This window comes from Euwallacea similis, chromosome 17, assembly GCF_039881205.1.
Source record: "Euwallacea similis isolate ESF13 chromosome 17, ESF131.1, whole genome shotgun sequence".
In the NCBI taxonomy this organism is placed as follows: domain Eukaryota; kingdom Metazoa; phylum Arthropoda; class Insecta; order Coleoptera; family Curculionidae; genus Euwallacea; species Euwallacea similis.
Window position 1 is genome coordinate 2,514,879 of NC_089625.1, and position 15,280 is coordinate 2,530,158.

At 36.0% G+C, this 15,280-nt stretch overlaps 4 protein-coding genes across 9 annotated transcripts in view; 2 read left to right on the plus strand and 2 right to left on the minus strand.

The window, feature by feature from the left end:
* Window positions 1-1,474: 1,474 nt before the first annotated feature.
* On the minus strand, window positions 1,475-3,665 carry Dus1 (Dihydrouridine synthase 1). The gene is made up of 6 exons (XM_066398305.1): window positions 3,382-3,665; window positions 2,590-2,945; window positions 2,287-2,535; window positions 1,978-2,236; window positions 1,767-1,922; window positions 1,475-1,711 (listed from the first exon to the last, which is right to left on the minus strand). Exons 1-6 carry the CDS (start codon window positions 3,592-3,594, stop codon window positions 1,484-1,486), a joined length of 1,461 nt encoding a protein of 486 aa, XP_066254402.1. The 5' UTR covers window positions 3,595-3,665; the 3' UTR covers window positions 1,475-1,483.
* A 1,195-nt stretch (window positions 3,666-4,860) lies between these two features.
* On the plus strand, window positions 4,861-5,725 carry LOC136414349 (uncharacterized). Its single transcript, XM_066398325.1, has 4 exons — window positions 4,861-5,047; window positions 5,113-5,190; window positions 5,244-5,515; window positions 5,572-5,725. The coding sequence occupies exons 1-4, from the start codon at window positions 4,887-4,889 to the stop codon at window positions 5,646-5,648; spliced, it is 588 nt and encodes a 195-aa protein (XP_066254422.1). The 5' UTR covers window positions 4,861-4,886; the 3' UTR covers window positions 5,649-5,725.
* Window positions 5,726-5,958: 233 nt separating this feature from the next.
* ssp6 (short spindle 6) overlaps window positions 5,959-15,280 on the plus strand; it is a 64,143-nt gene continuing 54,821 nt past the window's right edge. Inside the window, exons 1-8 of one of the 5 annotated variants that reach the window (XM_066398273.1) lie at window positions 5,959-6,443; window positions 7,184-7,389; window positions 7,442-7,586; window positions 7,649-7,826; window positions 7,878-8,052; window positions 8,102-8,268; window positions 8,311-8,477; window positions 8,541-10,797. In XM_066398273.1, coding sequence (XP_066254370.1) covers window positions 6,417-6,443; window positions 7,184-7,389; window positions 7,442-7,586; window positions 7,649-7,826; window positions 7,878-8,052; window positions 8,102-8,268; window positions 8,311-8,477; window positions 8,541-9,392 — 1,917 coding nt within the window. In that variant the 5' untranslated portion in view covers window positions 5,959-6,416 and the 3' untranslated portion in view covers window positions 9,393-10,797. Of the gene's footprint in view, window positions 6,444-6,478; window positions 6,882-7,183; window positions 7,390-7,441; window positions 7,587-7,648; window positions 7,827-7,877; window positions 8,053-8,101; window positions 8,269-8,310; window positions 8,478-8,540; window positions 10,798-15,280 lie in introns of those variants that run through there. The other 4 variants (XM_066398272.1, XM_066398271.1, XR_010752537.1 and 1 more) reach the window with 4 other exon arrangements.
* Window positions 10,902-13,186, minus strand: LOC136414341 (uncharacterized). Of its 2 annotated transcripts, none has more exons than XM_066398314.1 (8): window positions 12,886-13,186; window positions 12,286-12,403; window positions 12,099-12,224; window positions 11,889-12,043; window positions 11,663-11,800; window positions 11,561-11,604; window positions 11,294-11,505; window positions 10,902-11,242 (listed from the first exon to the last, which is right to left on the minus strand). In XM_066398314.1, the coding sequence occupies exons 1-8, from the start codon at window positions 12,964-12,966 to the stop codon at window positions 11,028-11,030; spliced, it is 1,089 nt and encodes a 362-aa protein (XP_066254411.1). In that variant the 5' UTR covers window positions 12,967-13,186; the 3' UTR covers window positions 10,902-11,027. The 2 variants fall into 2 exon arrangements, with proteins under 2 accessions (XP_066254411.1, XP_066254412.1); XM_066398315.1 differs by lacking the exon at window positions 12,886-13,186 and adding an exon at window positions 12,544-12,720.

Below are 15,280 nucleotides of genomic sequence, written 5' to 3' on the forward strand. Positions count from 1 at the left end.
ACAATTACTTGGACAAGAGCTACAGTCGGCACTTGTAAAGTGATTCAGCCCTCAATGGAGCTTTGTTCCGTTGCAAATGTGCCGCCTTATAGTTTTTAATGGCAGTTTGCATATTTTCGCATGATGGTTATTGCGTCTGGGCATAATGGATCTATTGCATACTTAATTGGTAATGTAATGTTATTTTCCAGGGGGCAATTACTAGATGGGTTATTCGTTGAGAAGTCGTAAAATAAAATAGGATAATAAAACATAATATGTGAAAGGCAGTTTTGGAAGCAGCAAAATACATCTTTATGACGTGTAAGGGGAGACTTATTAATGGAATTAAACTACCCATAATAAAATTAAATATATTTCGGAACATTTCAATTGTATGTGGCATATTTAAGTGTTTATGTTCTATACGTTGAGGTGGATTTATCATTTTTTCTTCTATTATGTTTGGGAATAACGCCACATACAAGTTGAGGCCGTTGGAGCGATCGAATTGCAAACTATTCTCAATTAAAATTAACTGAGAATAATATTCACCCCTCACTAAAGGGTAGAATGAAAACCCTGGTCAACATTTTGACGGCAAATCTTTTACCGTCTTCGGAATTTAGAAACTCAGACTCAGTTAGTTTTAACTAACTAATAGTATGTAATTCACGTAAGTTTAGTGTGAGGTGTTATTCCCAATTTTAACAAATGAAAAAATATCCAAGTGGTATCCTGCGAAGGTTCAACATTCAAGAGGTGCCTAGAGCGGCATAAACCACTAGGAAACCCACACGTCCACTTTCGAAATAGCAGCGATAACTTAATGGCTATTTTAATTGCACAAATTCTTTAAAACCCATGTTCGCGAGATTAATTATTTAATAGATGCCATAATATCCATCTATTTATATCCCGATATGTGTAAACGGCAATTAGCGTGGAGTCAATTCGTAGCTCGCCCACAAAAAAAAAAACTCAAATCGCCCGATATTCAAATCGATTAAGGTTTTTCGGTCTTATCTCTGATTTGACCCCAATGGCTTACTATCGATGCTAATTATTTTATGCACTAAGTCATCAAGAATCCATTCGAAAATATATTTTACGAAGAATCATCTAATTGTCGAGATTTTGAAGCGTTATCTAGGAAAAACTGAAGCACAGGCAGATTCTTTGTAGTCTGCAAAGGGCGATATAAACCTAGTAATTATTGCTGTGACCAACAACTGATTGTAAACAACCCACTATACACACTCTGGGAAAATTAAATTAATGGTCATTGACTCACTTTGCCTCGAAATTTTCTATTCAGTTATGAAAGGTGGAAAAATTTGCCACATGATTTAACCATATCCAGAGCGTTTCGAAATTACCGTCAGTTGTAGGATAATTTCCAAATATTCGTATATATAAAATGAAAATAAAAATAAGGTGAAAATCTCCTGGCTACAGGTTCAAATTAACAAAAAAATATATATATGTATACAGAAAATAAAATTTATTGCTTGCCGTTATAAGTTAACAATTGCATTTTAAAATTACCTGCAGTGCTATTATCCACCTCTTTCTCCAATTCTTTTTGATTTGATCTCTTTTTATCGGCATAATGTTTAGCTGTTTCTCTCCTAGTTTTCACTAAAATCCTATGACCCTCACAATCCAAATTTTCCACAAAACATTTGTCCCTGCAGCATTTTTTGCACAACTTATAACCGCATTTTGACCCCTAAATTTGAAGAATATAAAACACTCACATCCAACAAAAACACTAAAAAACTTGCCAATGGATTTTCACATAAAAAACATTTTTCCGAAGACCTTTCTTGATTGCTTTCAGATTTCTCAGGTCTTCTCAAAATTCTCCTCAATTTCTTCATCTTTTTTCTACTTATAATATTCCCATCAGGGTCTTCATAATGCCTCTTGCCACCATCTGTCTAAAATCCATCATTATTTCATCTTATAAACAAATTTTAAAAATTCATAGTTTACCAATCTCTCTTCAGCCTCTTTTACTTTATCTTCAACTTTTTTAACGTGATTCTCAGGAGTGTCTCTAACATAGGGCTGACATAACCATGGAGGGAGTACTAGATTTTGACTCTCAGTTGTAATAATTGTCCATGGTTCTTCACCACAGTGAAATTTATTGTACATTGACTGAATTTGCTTACTTATGGCTTGGAATTGATTAAGTGTATTTGCGGCTCCCAATTCTATGCGAAGATTATTATTTTCTGGGAGAGAAAGTCTAAAAAAATTATTATACAGAGCGGTAAATTAAACTTTAAGTCTGCTTACACATGGTGAAATAATTTAAACAAATGACCTCGAATATAGCTATTAGGGCAGGGATGGTTTTGCACTAAATTCAAATACTCTAAAGCAGGTTCCCAACAAGGGGGGTTTTGGCGCAAAAATAACGCAGGATTATACAGATTTCCTTCTGCGGTCATAACTCCTACAGCCCCAGTTTCATTAAGACACCTTTCCAAGTCTTGCATATTTTGAATGTTCCCATTTGAAATAATCGGAATTTTTACGGCTTCTCTAGTGGCATACAAAATTAGTATTTGCAAACCCATTTCTTTAAGCAAAAACTACCTCACAGCCTTCACATAGCTCCAATCAGCCAACCCTGTTAAAGGCCCCTTTTGTTCTCGAGTTCTGCCATGCAGAGTGAGCATTTTACAACCAGCAGATTCCAACATTTTTGCATACTCTATAGTTTTTTCCTTGGTTTCAAAACGCCTGACCTTACAAGTCACTGGAACTTTTAAATTTTCGCTTAAAAGACTGACAATGTCGCGCAAAAGGGGCCATTCATTCTGCAAGAAGGCTCCATAATGGCCTCTTTTGGCTATTGCCTGAGGACAACCTAAATTTATATCTATTGCTATACAATGATCCTGGGCTAACTGAGCTGCTTCAAGCATGGTTTGAGGACTGTTACCGCAAAACTAAAATTGTGAAAAAGTGTGAGAATTTTACAGAATTATTGTTTAAAAAAAAATTTACTTAAAAATTAATTGAATACTTTGAAAACAGTTAATATTTAGAATAGAGTATGCTACATGAAATATTCCTAAAATTCCATCACAAATCCAACTGTGCAATAATATACAGAATGTTCTATAAAAAAGAAACAAAGTTAACTAAGTTTATACCCTTCCCTACACAAAAATTTTAAAGATTGTTTTTTGTTAGCTTCAATATTTACTTATGAAAATTCCCAAATTTTGATAAATTGTGTCAAACAATTTTTGAGATAATGATATTCTGGGCTTTTTTAACACTTTGAATATCTTTAAATATGTGTAATATAAAATATTGAAAATAAAGAAACATGGTACATATTCTTTAATTTCATAGTGCCCTCCTTGTTCTAATTTATACCTGAATAATCAAAGGTTTATCGTCTTCACAAGACACCAAAGCCTCATTCCGATATTTTAAATCTCTAACAAATAGTGCACTGTGCAACATTGGTGTATAACACAACTGCGCCCCATATTTTCGACTCAGTAGTCGCCACGCCAGTTCACTTGCATCTACCATTGGAGCCACAATTTTAGTGGGGGCCCTTAAAGTGTCTCTCCAGAAATCCATAACTACAATTGGAAAAATTTGTAAGAGATGAGATTTTTTAAGCTTTTGAAAAGGTATTTATTTTAGTTAATAGTTTAGTTAACTATAAGTATTTAAACTATCAAAAAAACAAATTTAAGAACACAGAAAAAAATATATAGTGAGGTTAGTTTTTTGGATATCTGATGTGTACTTGTTTTAGTGCGTCACATGTCAATATACTTAATAAGCTGAAAAGTAATACAAGATTTTTTCATCTATATGAAAGAAAGAATGCGAAAATCCTCTGTTTAACTGGTTGTCTAATTATAGCGTTAAGGAAAAATTCATTACTTAATTGCGCCATTTTCAAATAGATTTCAACATTTTCGAGAAAACACCTTAGCACTAAGTAATGAATAATCCCTGGTGAATGGTTACCGTTTAGTAATAAGCAATCTTATCACCTCACATTAACGGCCACCACTAATTAATAACATAATTACTATCAAAACGGTCATAAAAGCTACAGCCGCACTCTGCGATGTGTGTGGGTTTAAATACCTAATCTACTTTTTAGATGGTCTTTGGAACTATTTTAATTATTTATTAAGTAAACCCCAAAGTAAAAAATACAAAATATATTGACGTCTTAGAGGTATATTATAAAGATTTATACTTTTTATAGGACCATGATTTCCACTGATGGCAGGACATAACAGGTTCCACAATTCCATTGGATGATGCAGGTTATTCTTCTTGCATTGTAGTTTAAATTCCTGGTCCTTTCTTTGCGAACGAAGAAATCAACTAATGCCTAGCCCATTATATGAAAATTATATTTTAGACAAAGTTGTCATTACTTTGAATATTTAGCCGTAAAAACCAAATTAACTAATTACACCTACAGGTATTGGCAAAAGAATAAACTTGAATAAACTTCACCTCCATCTGAGAGGTAAGTAACCATACTTACTACACTCTTAATCTATACTCGCATATTAACATTAAGTACCTATTCCTCAAAATCCCTATTTTATAAGTAACCAAGAAGCAATCAACGAGTTTATATCTCCTAATAAACAAACGCCAATTACATCCCAAATAACAATATTTAAATAAAACATTATTCGTTTTCGCAAAAGTTCCCTCACGTAGAAATTAGCAACTTCGAGTAAAAATTGTTTAAACAAACGATCGTCATCAAGTGTTAATGGATCTGTAGATTTCTCTGGACTCCTCCATATAAAAGAGACTCATCAAATAGTATGATTAGTTAAGCAATTTTAACTCGTTGAGGCTTCGAACTTATTTGTGCATCTATATCTAGAAAAATGTCAAAATTCTATTACGTGTTGGGAGTTACTGTAGTTTTTTTTACAATTTTTGGCAATTCTTTAGCTGTTAAGGAACACGATGTGGTATCCAGCGAAGAATTTAGTGACAACGAGAGTTCTGAGGAAGCACTACAGAACGACACATCTCCCAAAGATCTGTAAGTTGTCTCTGAAATCTAAAATAATCCAAAGTCTAATTTTTCGAATTTAAAAAACTACATAGATACATCATAAAGAAGGTGGTCTATGAAATTGGAATACTCACAGACGCCACCAACAGCAGCGATTATGACAATAGAACGTAAGTTAAATTGAAAGCCAAATCAGAAATTGTTATTTTTTTGGTTTTTGCAGACATGAACAAATCGACGTCTCCTTCTTTGATCCTGCGAATAATGGTACCTTTGTGGATCTCTCAAACATTCCTATCCCTGTGGAGACCAACGTCAGCGGTGTGGCCCTCACGGGAATTTTGACCTCAAATCTGGGAAGCTTGGTTTTCCCGGAAAACGGCACTGAGGCCTCATTGAACCAGAGCCAATTGCTACTTTTCCCTGACAAGCAAGTGAGGGTAACCAAAAATATTTCCACAGTAGACAAGGAACAAAGCGCCAATCTATTATCTGGTATAAAACTATTCTGTTATAGCAATTCCCGTTGTAAGCACAAAAGTTTTCTTCAGGTCTCACTGAAGTGCTAGGGCTCTCCAAGCTAGTGACAAACCATCAGACAGAAACGACAACCGAAAAATTCCCCTAAACGAAGATGCCTCTTCTTATCAGTATTAAATTATGTGCTAATTTTACCATTGCAAATAAACAACAAACTTCTACTAATTTGATAGTTTTTAGCTTTTTAGCACAGTGATAACTGGTAATGCGACCTTGAATCTTTGTTAGAATTATGTGTAAAAATGTCCGCAAACGTTGATAATTAATGTACTATACGAGGGGTACACTTAGACAAAAATAATTCTAGAACTGGGCTATGACAAGCTACTTAATGACGTTATTTACATGCCGAGGCATTAAGCAGACTTAAAACCAGCAGAGAGTTCTCATTTGAGTTTATGACTTAAGCGATTAATCGTGTACTGTTAACATTAGATAATCTCCATTAACCTTACTCCACCTAGATCTTTGTTGTAAGTGGACCCGAGTCGCCCAGCCGAGAGATAATTTATGCATTTAGTGGGAACACAAGCCAGTACTATTCAACCTGCGACCCGCGAACAAAATACAATAAACAATCATTATTGGCAATCGTTTTCAGACTTTTCTGAAGGTTCCTCTGAGGTTACTACAAGTTTTTATCGCTAAAAACTATCGCCAGGCGCTGGTTGGCACCGCGCGTGTGAAGTTCGACAAAATAATAACTATCAAACTAAGCGGCAACGTCCCCGAAATTAATAAATGTTTTGAAAATTTCTAGTCTAAAAATATATTGCAAAAATATTGCTGCCACGATTTGAGGTAGCTTTAGTATCTCTGGAAATTCTCATGAATCCTCGCACGATGAAACCACTTTATGGTGATCGACATGGATCAGACTAACGTAAGTGTTAATAATTAAACTCACCCTTGTACATCGATGAACGTTTGTAGCAACCCCTGTAGAGAGTTTAGCATAGCGCCGCGAAGGCGACGTCGATAAGGGCAGGCGTCGCGTCTCCCCACAAAAGTGGATGTTCACATAAATAGACAATCCTCATATCGAACAGCTGTTTTAGACCCTTGAAATACTCTTTGCCTTTTTGTCTTTACTCCATTTTTGTGTGAGGTCCGTTCCAAGATTCATCATCTCTCCCTCAAATCAACAAAGCAAATCTTATTGATTTTTTGCTAGTGCATAAGAGTGAAGCCTATTATGAATATGGGACAAAATATCGGATAAATTTGGTGATAGTTTTAAAAGAAAATGAGACGACAGAGTCATCAAAACAGTCAGACACAGAGCAGTGACGATGAGTGTAGTGTTACGACCGTTAGTTCTGTAAGTTTCAACTAATTAATTATTTTAAATCAGGGGTGCAACGTGCTAATCCACTCCCCGTCTTAAAACAGATATATTACAAGCCACATTCTTGAATATAAAAATCATTGACTCATCAATCAACAAACAATACACTACAATCGTGACGATCATATCAATGCTTTTGCTCCAGAAATGGAAAAGTCCCGTATTGCTTCGCATACTAAATAATAATGTGACCTGAAAGTGACGAATATCCTTCAAGAATGATTTTTAAATTCCGATAAACTGCTACAGAAATACTCAGATTTATGTATTTTTAGGCCCAAATCTTGGAGAGAGTACAGTCAGATAAAATTATTGTTACCAAGCCAGAGGAAGACCGACGTAGACGCACCATTATCGTCGAAAAAAAGAATGGAAGCTTCGGTTTCACCATCCAAAGCTACGGCATCCATTACAAAAAAGAAAAGGAAATTGAGATGATCACTTATGTGGATTATGTGGATTATGACGGGCCTGCTTATAGGTACTATAACTAAAAATTTCATATCAATCATGAAAGATTTTGTGGTTTTAAGAGCTGGAATGCGGGAAGGCGACGTCATTCTCTCCATTAATGGCACAGACATGGAGAAAGCCGATCATAAGACTTTGGTAAATTACATCAAAAATTGCGAGTCTAGAATGAGGATGGTGGTTCTATTTGAGGACTGTGTTAGAAAAGTAAAAAAACCTTATCGGACGTTTATTATTAATTTTTTTCACTCGGAAAATTACTTATTCAGGTGGAACTCCATATGCGCTACATAAAACTGCAGAATATTTTAGAACAAAAAATGGAAGAGCTGGAAAGACTCTGCATTAAAGAGAGACAGCTTTTGGAAGGAAAATGGAAAACACACAGTTTGCCTGCAAGAAAAAAGGCTTCGCAAAGCAATTCTAGTGGCCCTCCCACACCTCAAGGTAAGCTACTGTTAGACCACTATGGTTAAAAATAAAGAAAACAACTTTCAGGCTATTATACGTTTGGAAGACCTACAGTGTCAACAGAAGATGTAGCACAACGCAAGCTTCCAGCCACTCCCCCTGTAGTTTTTACGTATCAATATTTAGATAGCACTTATAGGTACATGTTACAACCTTCTACCAGCTCTAGCGGAGAATATTTACTCACTTTCGAGCCCCAAAGGTACAAAATACGCTTTTTTAAAACAACAACTACCTAAAGTATTTTTTAGGAGAGACCCAAACTTCATCATTAAGACCCCCTGTGCCAGCACCCCCCCAAAACAGCCAACCAGATCTCAACAGCAGAGCTTGGAAAAACCCAAAAAAGGTCATGGTCCTTGCTACAGCTATGGAGGGCATTTGTGCAGCCCATGTGTGAACACAAGCTCCAATAATGGTAATTTTACAATGTGTGCAAATTGCTTTATGTGCTTTGTAGGTGATAATACTAGTTTAGATGCCTATGATTTGGCGAGTCCCTGCTGCGACCCTCATTGTGTCCCTGCAAGGCGAAGATCCAGAAGCCAAAAGAGTAATCAAGCAAGGAAAAGAGAGTCAAAGACTGAAGAGACGCAGACTGAGCCTCAACAATTGTCTCAACAGCAAGTGCGTATATATATACATATGTTCACTTAAATTTTATCACAGTTTATTAAATTCATTCTATAGATTCCTAGATCACGCCCACATTCCCAAATAGGACAAAGTGCAGCTGCAGCACCTTCCCAGAGCTACAGTTCAGTGCCAAGACGATATTTCCATATTGGTACATCAGGCCTTGTAAGCCAATGCAGTCTACATTCATGCACCTCAAGTGAAATTAGCAATGTTGTCCCCACAACAATAGGCGAAAGCAGTGCTAACAGTTACACTACATCATTAAGCACTGATACTTTGTACTGGGATGGTTCTACTGATAATAATACATCCAGGCAGTTAAGCCAAAAGAGCTCATCGAGTAAAACTGACAGATGCTCCCAGCAGCAGCAATACTCACACGAGCCCATTTATGTGCAATACAGTCAAGTGAAACCTAAGTCTTGGGACAATTTAACAACAAAAGCTTTTGGTGGTTATGGGTTTGGGTATGGTTATGTAGATGCTTCTGGAAGTACCAACAAACAATGCACCACGAAGCAATGCAACACAAATCCAAGGACTACACAGAAAACTACAGTTCAATATGTGAGGGTGGAGAAGGGGACTCCACAGTACACTCCACATGCTCAAAGAAGATACTTTCAGCCAACTAAATCTACTGAGAGTTTATTGTCAGTGCCCAAGTACTCTAATGAAAATTTAAGTGATTCTAGTGTGAGCTGCGAGTGTTTGGAAGCTGGATCGCCGCTTCCAGATACAAGTGAAAAGAGGTTTTTTCAAAGTCCCCGGCAAAGTGTTGCAAGTCCTACAGACCCTAATTTTGGATACTACAGTGTTGCTAGGAGGTCATCAAAGGCAGAAGGGCAAAGTAGTGGAGGTAAACCTCAAGGGACAACTAATTCGGAAGCTACTAGGTTATAAATTGAAGTGCTAAGTGATTTGAGGTGTTTAGGAAAAATAGCGAATACTTCTGGATAGACAATATGCAGCGGTGGGGTAGGAAAGGGGGTCTTATTAGAGGAGAAACGAATATACGTTCGCTTACCTCTATGCGAAATTCTCCTTCTTTAAGGAGTTCTGGGTTATAACTTATGCGGAGTCCCTGATTTAGGTCTGTATAAGTGTTGCCTTTCTACGATGTTTCAAAGTTCAAATATCTTAATTCTAAAAAAATATTCATCCAATATCACGACGGTATTGAATGTACATGTTTATAGTAAATTTGATTCATTTTATTGGAAAATATGAAAAAAGCAGAAACTCCAAAAAGTACGCGGTAACATCGGCCATTTTGAAATGAATTTGACAAATTGGGGTGCAATTGTTAATTTGCGAATTTATTTTCTTTCTCTCTCTAGTCTAGTCACAGTCTAACCATATGTGAGACAGGGAATACAAATAAACAGCGACATTATAGCCGGGTACAATGTATATTCCTGAAGGCAACCCAGCATACCTTATCCTTGAATTATTTTAAATATTTGGTGATTTTTTCACAAATTTTTCATTAAATCTGTGATTAACAAATTGAAAATTAGATGGATTTACTAAGGAGAGCAAAAGGCTAAGGGAATTTTGTTGAAGTCAAATCTGCAAATTTTGTAGATTCCGTTCATCGGTTATTACTTTTTCAATGAATTACAAATTAGAAGTATCTGCACATGACTGATGAAATGATTGAGCTTGAACAATCATTGTTTTCAATTTTTCTAGGGCATTATCAGAACTTAGAACTAAATTACACGACAGTAGTGTATTTAATTGAAACATTTTATGAGGAAATATGTGTGTGTAACTTGCCAAAATATCTAAATATTGCGCGGTACCCATCATTATCCATTTTGTTATTATTTCGATTACTGCACTGTTAATTCGCACTACACCGAATCTCTTCTCGTCGTTCTCTCAAGTAAATCTTCAACGCGGGATAGAAAGTGATGGTGGCATAGCCCACAGCATGTATTTCTCCGGAAATAGCGAAATAGCAGCATTAACCGTTCAGGCAACCCAATATACTTTATCTTTAATTTATTGAAATAACCTTTGTAATTTCCGTTTAAATTTGTGTTTAAACCTGTGATTAACGAATTGAAAACCAAATGTATTTATTAAGGCGATTATGTTAAGCTGAAAGGGCAAAAATAAGCGTTTTCTCGTGTTTTTCGTTGTACTGTTTCCCAGTATCACGACAAAGTACCTACTTGCACAATTTAATGAGTTTAAAGAATAATTCTTTCCGGTTGTTATGGAACATAAAGAACTTGTAACTAATTTACAAAGCAAAGTAAACGTGCGTCCCTACGTAATACATAATGGTTATTTCTCTTCACAAAATGCAACGAGACTTCAGTCGATCTAGCTACTTTACCATTTTTTTAAATAAAACTTTTGTTACATTGTTTGTGGCTGTTTCATTACTCCTCAAATAACTTAAATAAATAAAATGTATTAGTCCATAAACTACAATTCATGCAATTCAAGTCCGTAAAGCTATTATAAATTATTATTGTAATAGAAAAAGAATAGAAATTGCGTATAAATAGGACTTACATCCTCCTAATACAACTGATAATTACTCTTTGGACGTAGCACTCCTCTAACTTTGGGCGACCCCGGAGGCGAATAGTCCGGATTTGGGATGTACGGAAGGGGCTGAATGTAGGGAGGATTTACGTTCAAGGGAGGACTCCGCCGGTCTTGCTGCCTTCCGATTTTGGCAGTCCTCGGAGGCTCTTGATTAGGATAAACGCGCGGAAGCCCATTGCCCACTTCTAAATTCAATGTCAGCAACAATATCAATTTAAACAATACTGAGTGTTTACCATCTCTGGGTGCGGGTCTTTTATTCCAGGGCGGCTCATTCTGCCCCAGCCTCGGAGTAAAAGGGGCCACATATTCTGGATTTCTGTTATTTTCTCTAATTCTGGGATTTTGTTTTGAGGAGAATGAAAAATCGTCATCATCCTTGAATCCCATATTATCAAAGGGTTTGCGATCGTCGTACGGAGTTTGCCATGGAAGGTCCGGTCTCGATCTAGAATATCCCAAAATTTAAATTGCACTCAGATGTATTAGTATACGTCTCTTACTTGGAATAGGCGTCGATTACAGGACGGTTCCCTCGCTTTGGTGACTGAAATCGAGCAGTGATGACTTCAATCGGTGTTGATTATAATTCTAGTACTACAAACCTTGTTAACCTCCCCTTTATACCTCTTATATGAGTATTTGGAGAGAATCACCACGAACACGATGTTTATAACCCATAGGACGAAGCCTCGTGCTGCTAAAGTCATGACAATTCCAACAGCCGTTAGAATTATAAGATCCTAATTAATCACGAAAAAACTTAGAATCAAAGAAATACAGCAAAGAAAAATGATACTTCATATATGAGCGAATATCATTTTACTTTACCATAGGTGGAGTACTTTCAACACTTAGAATTTTATTATAGTCGTGTGAGAGCACAAACAGCAGTATTAAATCCAGCAACGATACTAAGGACGTAACAATGGTCCATGCCACAATGGATTGGTCATAATGCTTCTCCTGATGGTCTCTCAGGGTTGCTGAAATGTACATGAGTTATACTCATCTAGGAAAATTTAGTACACAATTGCTTACTCCATAAGATAACGCAGGACACAATCAACCAGGTGATACTCAAAGTCAGGTAGATGTACATGAAGTAATTGAACTCCTTGGGACCAATGATAATTTTATTGGTATCATTTATATCACCAGTACTTTCTGGATAATGTGGTGACAACGAAATTAAATGTAATCTAAATTATGTGATTACACGACTTACTGATATACATCTTATAAATAATCTGTCCCATGGAATCGACGTTTTCAAATAAAATCTCTTTCATATAATACAAACAAATGGAAATTATGCTCAAAACAGTCCAGATTACTCCTTGTATCTAAAAATTTAATCCAATGTAGCACATTTTATTATTTATAACAGCTAGAAAGAACATTTTATGTGATAAATCGAATAAGCATTAAGAACTTCCATATCCAATAACGCATCCATAATTAAAGTCAATTCAATCTATTCTACCTTATGTGTTCCATTGTCGTTTGAACAATAATCTATTGCTCATCATAAATTACCCGCCGATTATTTAAGTAAAACGGTTCAAAATGATAAAAACAGAACCGCATTTCTCATCTTATTAAAATGTACAATGTCAGCGGAAAGCGATTTAAGTCTTCTTCATCTTAGTTGATATTTTCATCCTAGACTAGGCTCTAGAACACACCCCTTGAACCAAAGTATTACGTACAAATCGCTACATGAATCAATCACAGAGTATTTGTGACACAGTTGTGACGATACAACAACGTCAAAATGGAATATTTTACTAAACGAAACGAAGCTCAAATTTCCATCTATACTCACAATTCCCAAAGCTGCGGCAGTTTTCACCAAGGGCAGGATCAAGCTCTTGGGCGTTTCCTCCTTCTCCCCCACAAAATTCATATTTGCAGTTTTTTTCCCAAATTCCTCAATAATTTACTTCGTTCGGCGCGTATGAACAATCATATCGCACCTGATTATGCCACTCGTAGAACTAATTATTTTTAGAGTGTAGCATCATATGAAGCGATTCGGTGTGATATCTGCATAGATAAAAAATGAGAAAACAATAAACGGTATCTAAAGATAAAAGGTGAAGTCGCAAACTAGAATGTACACGGTTGAGGTTTTGTGGATGTGAATTGAAGGACAGGGACGCAAAACGTGATGATGGGTACTTATCAGTCCAAAATAAGAAGCTTATGTGTAATCGATTTCGAAATTCAATTTATTGGAATCTATTCGAGATATGTATAAAGTTGAGTAGGTATTTAGGAGTAAGTAGTTACTATATGTGCTTGGCGTGATAAGAATTTTTCTTCCGTTGGATTAATAATCTCAATTGGCCGCATATACATACATACAGGGTGTACCATTGAAAACTTTGCACCCGGCTTATTTTGAACCACGTTCCAAAATGTTAAAATTGCCGCGACACGTCCATCTTGTTTTCGAGGGGGACACATTTTAACGTTAGATACAGACTCGCCAGAACAACCCCCTTCGTGGGGGCGCATTCAACTTTAGAATCTTAAATGGCACTCTAGGTCGAGTGACACCTCACTCGAAAGGGTTTTTAATTCGGGTTGTCATCATGTAATTTTCTTTTCAGTTTTAGTTCATCTGTTGTTGGAAAAAAATTTTTACTTATGCTTAGAAATAAAAGGCAATTTTGTATTAATCATTTAATTAATTGTTCAAAATGCCCACCTCCCACTTCCATGCAATAATAAAAACGTTGTTCAACATTTCGTCGAACATTGTTAAGAATATCGGGGGTAATTAGGTGGCATTCTTCAATGATACGCCGCTTGAGTTTTTCTAGAGACTGCGGCTGAGTGGCATAAATTTTAGACTTTAAATGTCCCCATGAAAAAAAATCGAGTGGTGTCAGATCAGGTGATCTGGGTGGCCACTCAATAGGTCCGCGGCGACCTATCCATTGATTTGAAAAATTTTCATTCAAAAACTGACGAACTGCAACGGTAAAATGTGGAGGTGCGCCATCTTGTTGCAACCAAACATTGTCTTCTAAAATGTTGTCATCGTTTTCCATAGTATCAACAATCTTTGGATAAATGTAGTCATTCAAAAGCTCAAGATACATATCCCCATTAAGATTTCCTGGCAGAAAATATGGTCCAATGATTTTATTTCCGAGAATTCCTGCCCACACATTAAGTTTTTCCGGATGTTGAGTATGTTCCTCTCTAAATAATGTCGGATTGGTGTCACTCCAATAACGGCAGTTATGACGATTTAACAAGCCATTCAGATAAAAAGTGCATTCGTCGGAAAAACATATTGAATATAAAAAATTTTGATCGTTTGCTAGTCGGTTGGTCATCTCTTCCGCAAACTGCAAACGACGGTCAGGATCGTCTTCATTCAGTTCTTGAACTAATTGTAGTTGATAAGGATGGTATTTATAAGTTTTTAAAATGCGTTGACAATGTGTGCTAGAAACTCCCGAAATTTCAGATAGCTTACGAATGCTTAAATTATGATCCACTTCCACATGACCAAGAACGGCAATTTCGATAACTTCATTTCTAACAGGGTTTCGAAATTGTCGTTTTTTATTTTCCACTGATCCTGTTTCACAGAACTTTTGAACCAAACTGGCGACGTAAACATCGGAGGTGCGTGTATTTGGGTGACGCTCATTAAAAATTCTTGCCGTGAGCCGTGCATTATCATTGTTTTTAAAATAGAGAGAAATTATTTCCACCCTTTCGTCTTTCGAATAAATCACTTTTAGAATTAATAATTACTAAACACACACACTTCTACTAAATAGTTTTCTTTGAGAACTGACTAGCGACTAAAAGATATTGACTGGTAAATTTGTTATCAGTACCAATTTTTTCCCATTATTCAAAATACCGTTTATTTGTAAACAAGCAGTTTTTACAGTGACAATAAATTGAAATTTTTCATAGTTTTCCCTTTGGTATTTTGAACAATTAATTAAATGATTAGTACAAAATTGCCTTTTATTTCTAAGCATAAGTAAAAATTTTTTTCCAACAACAGATGAACTAAAATTGAAAATAAAATTACATGATGACAACCAGAATTAAAAACCCTTTCGAATGAGGTGTCACTCGACCTAGAGTGCCATTTAAGATTCTAAAGTTGAATGCGCCCCCGCGAAGGGGGTTGTTCTGGCGAGTCTGTATCTAACGTTAAAATGTGTCCCCCTCGAAAACAAGAT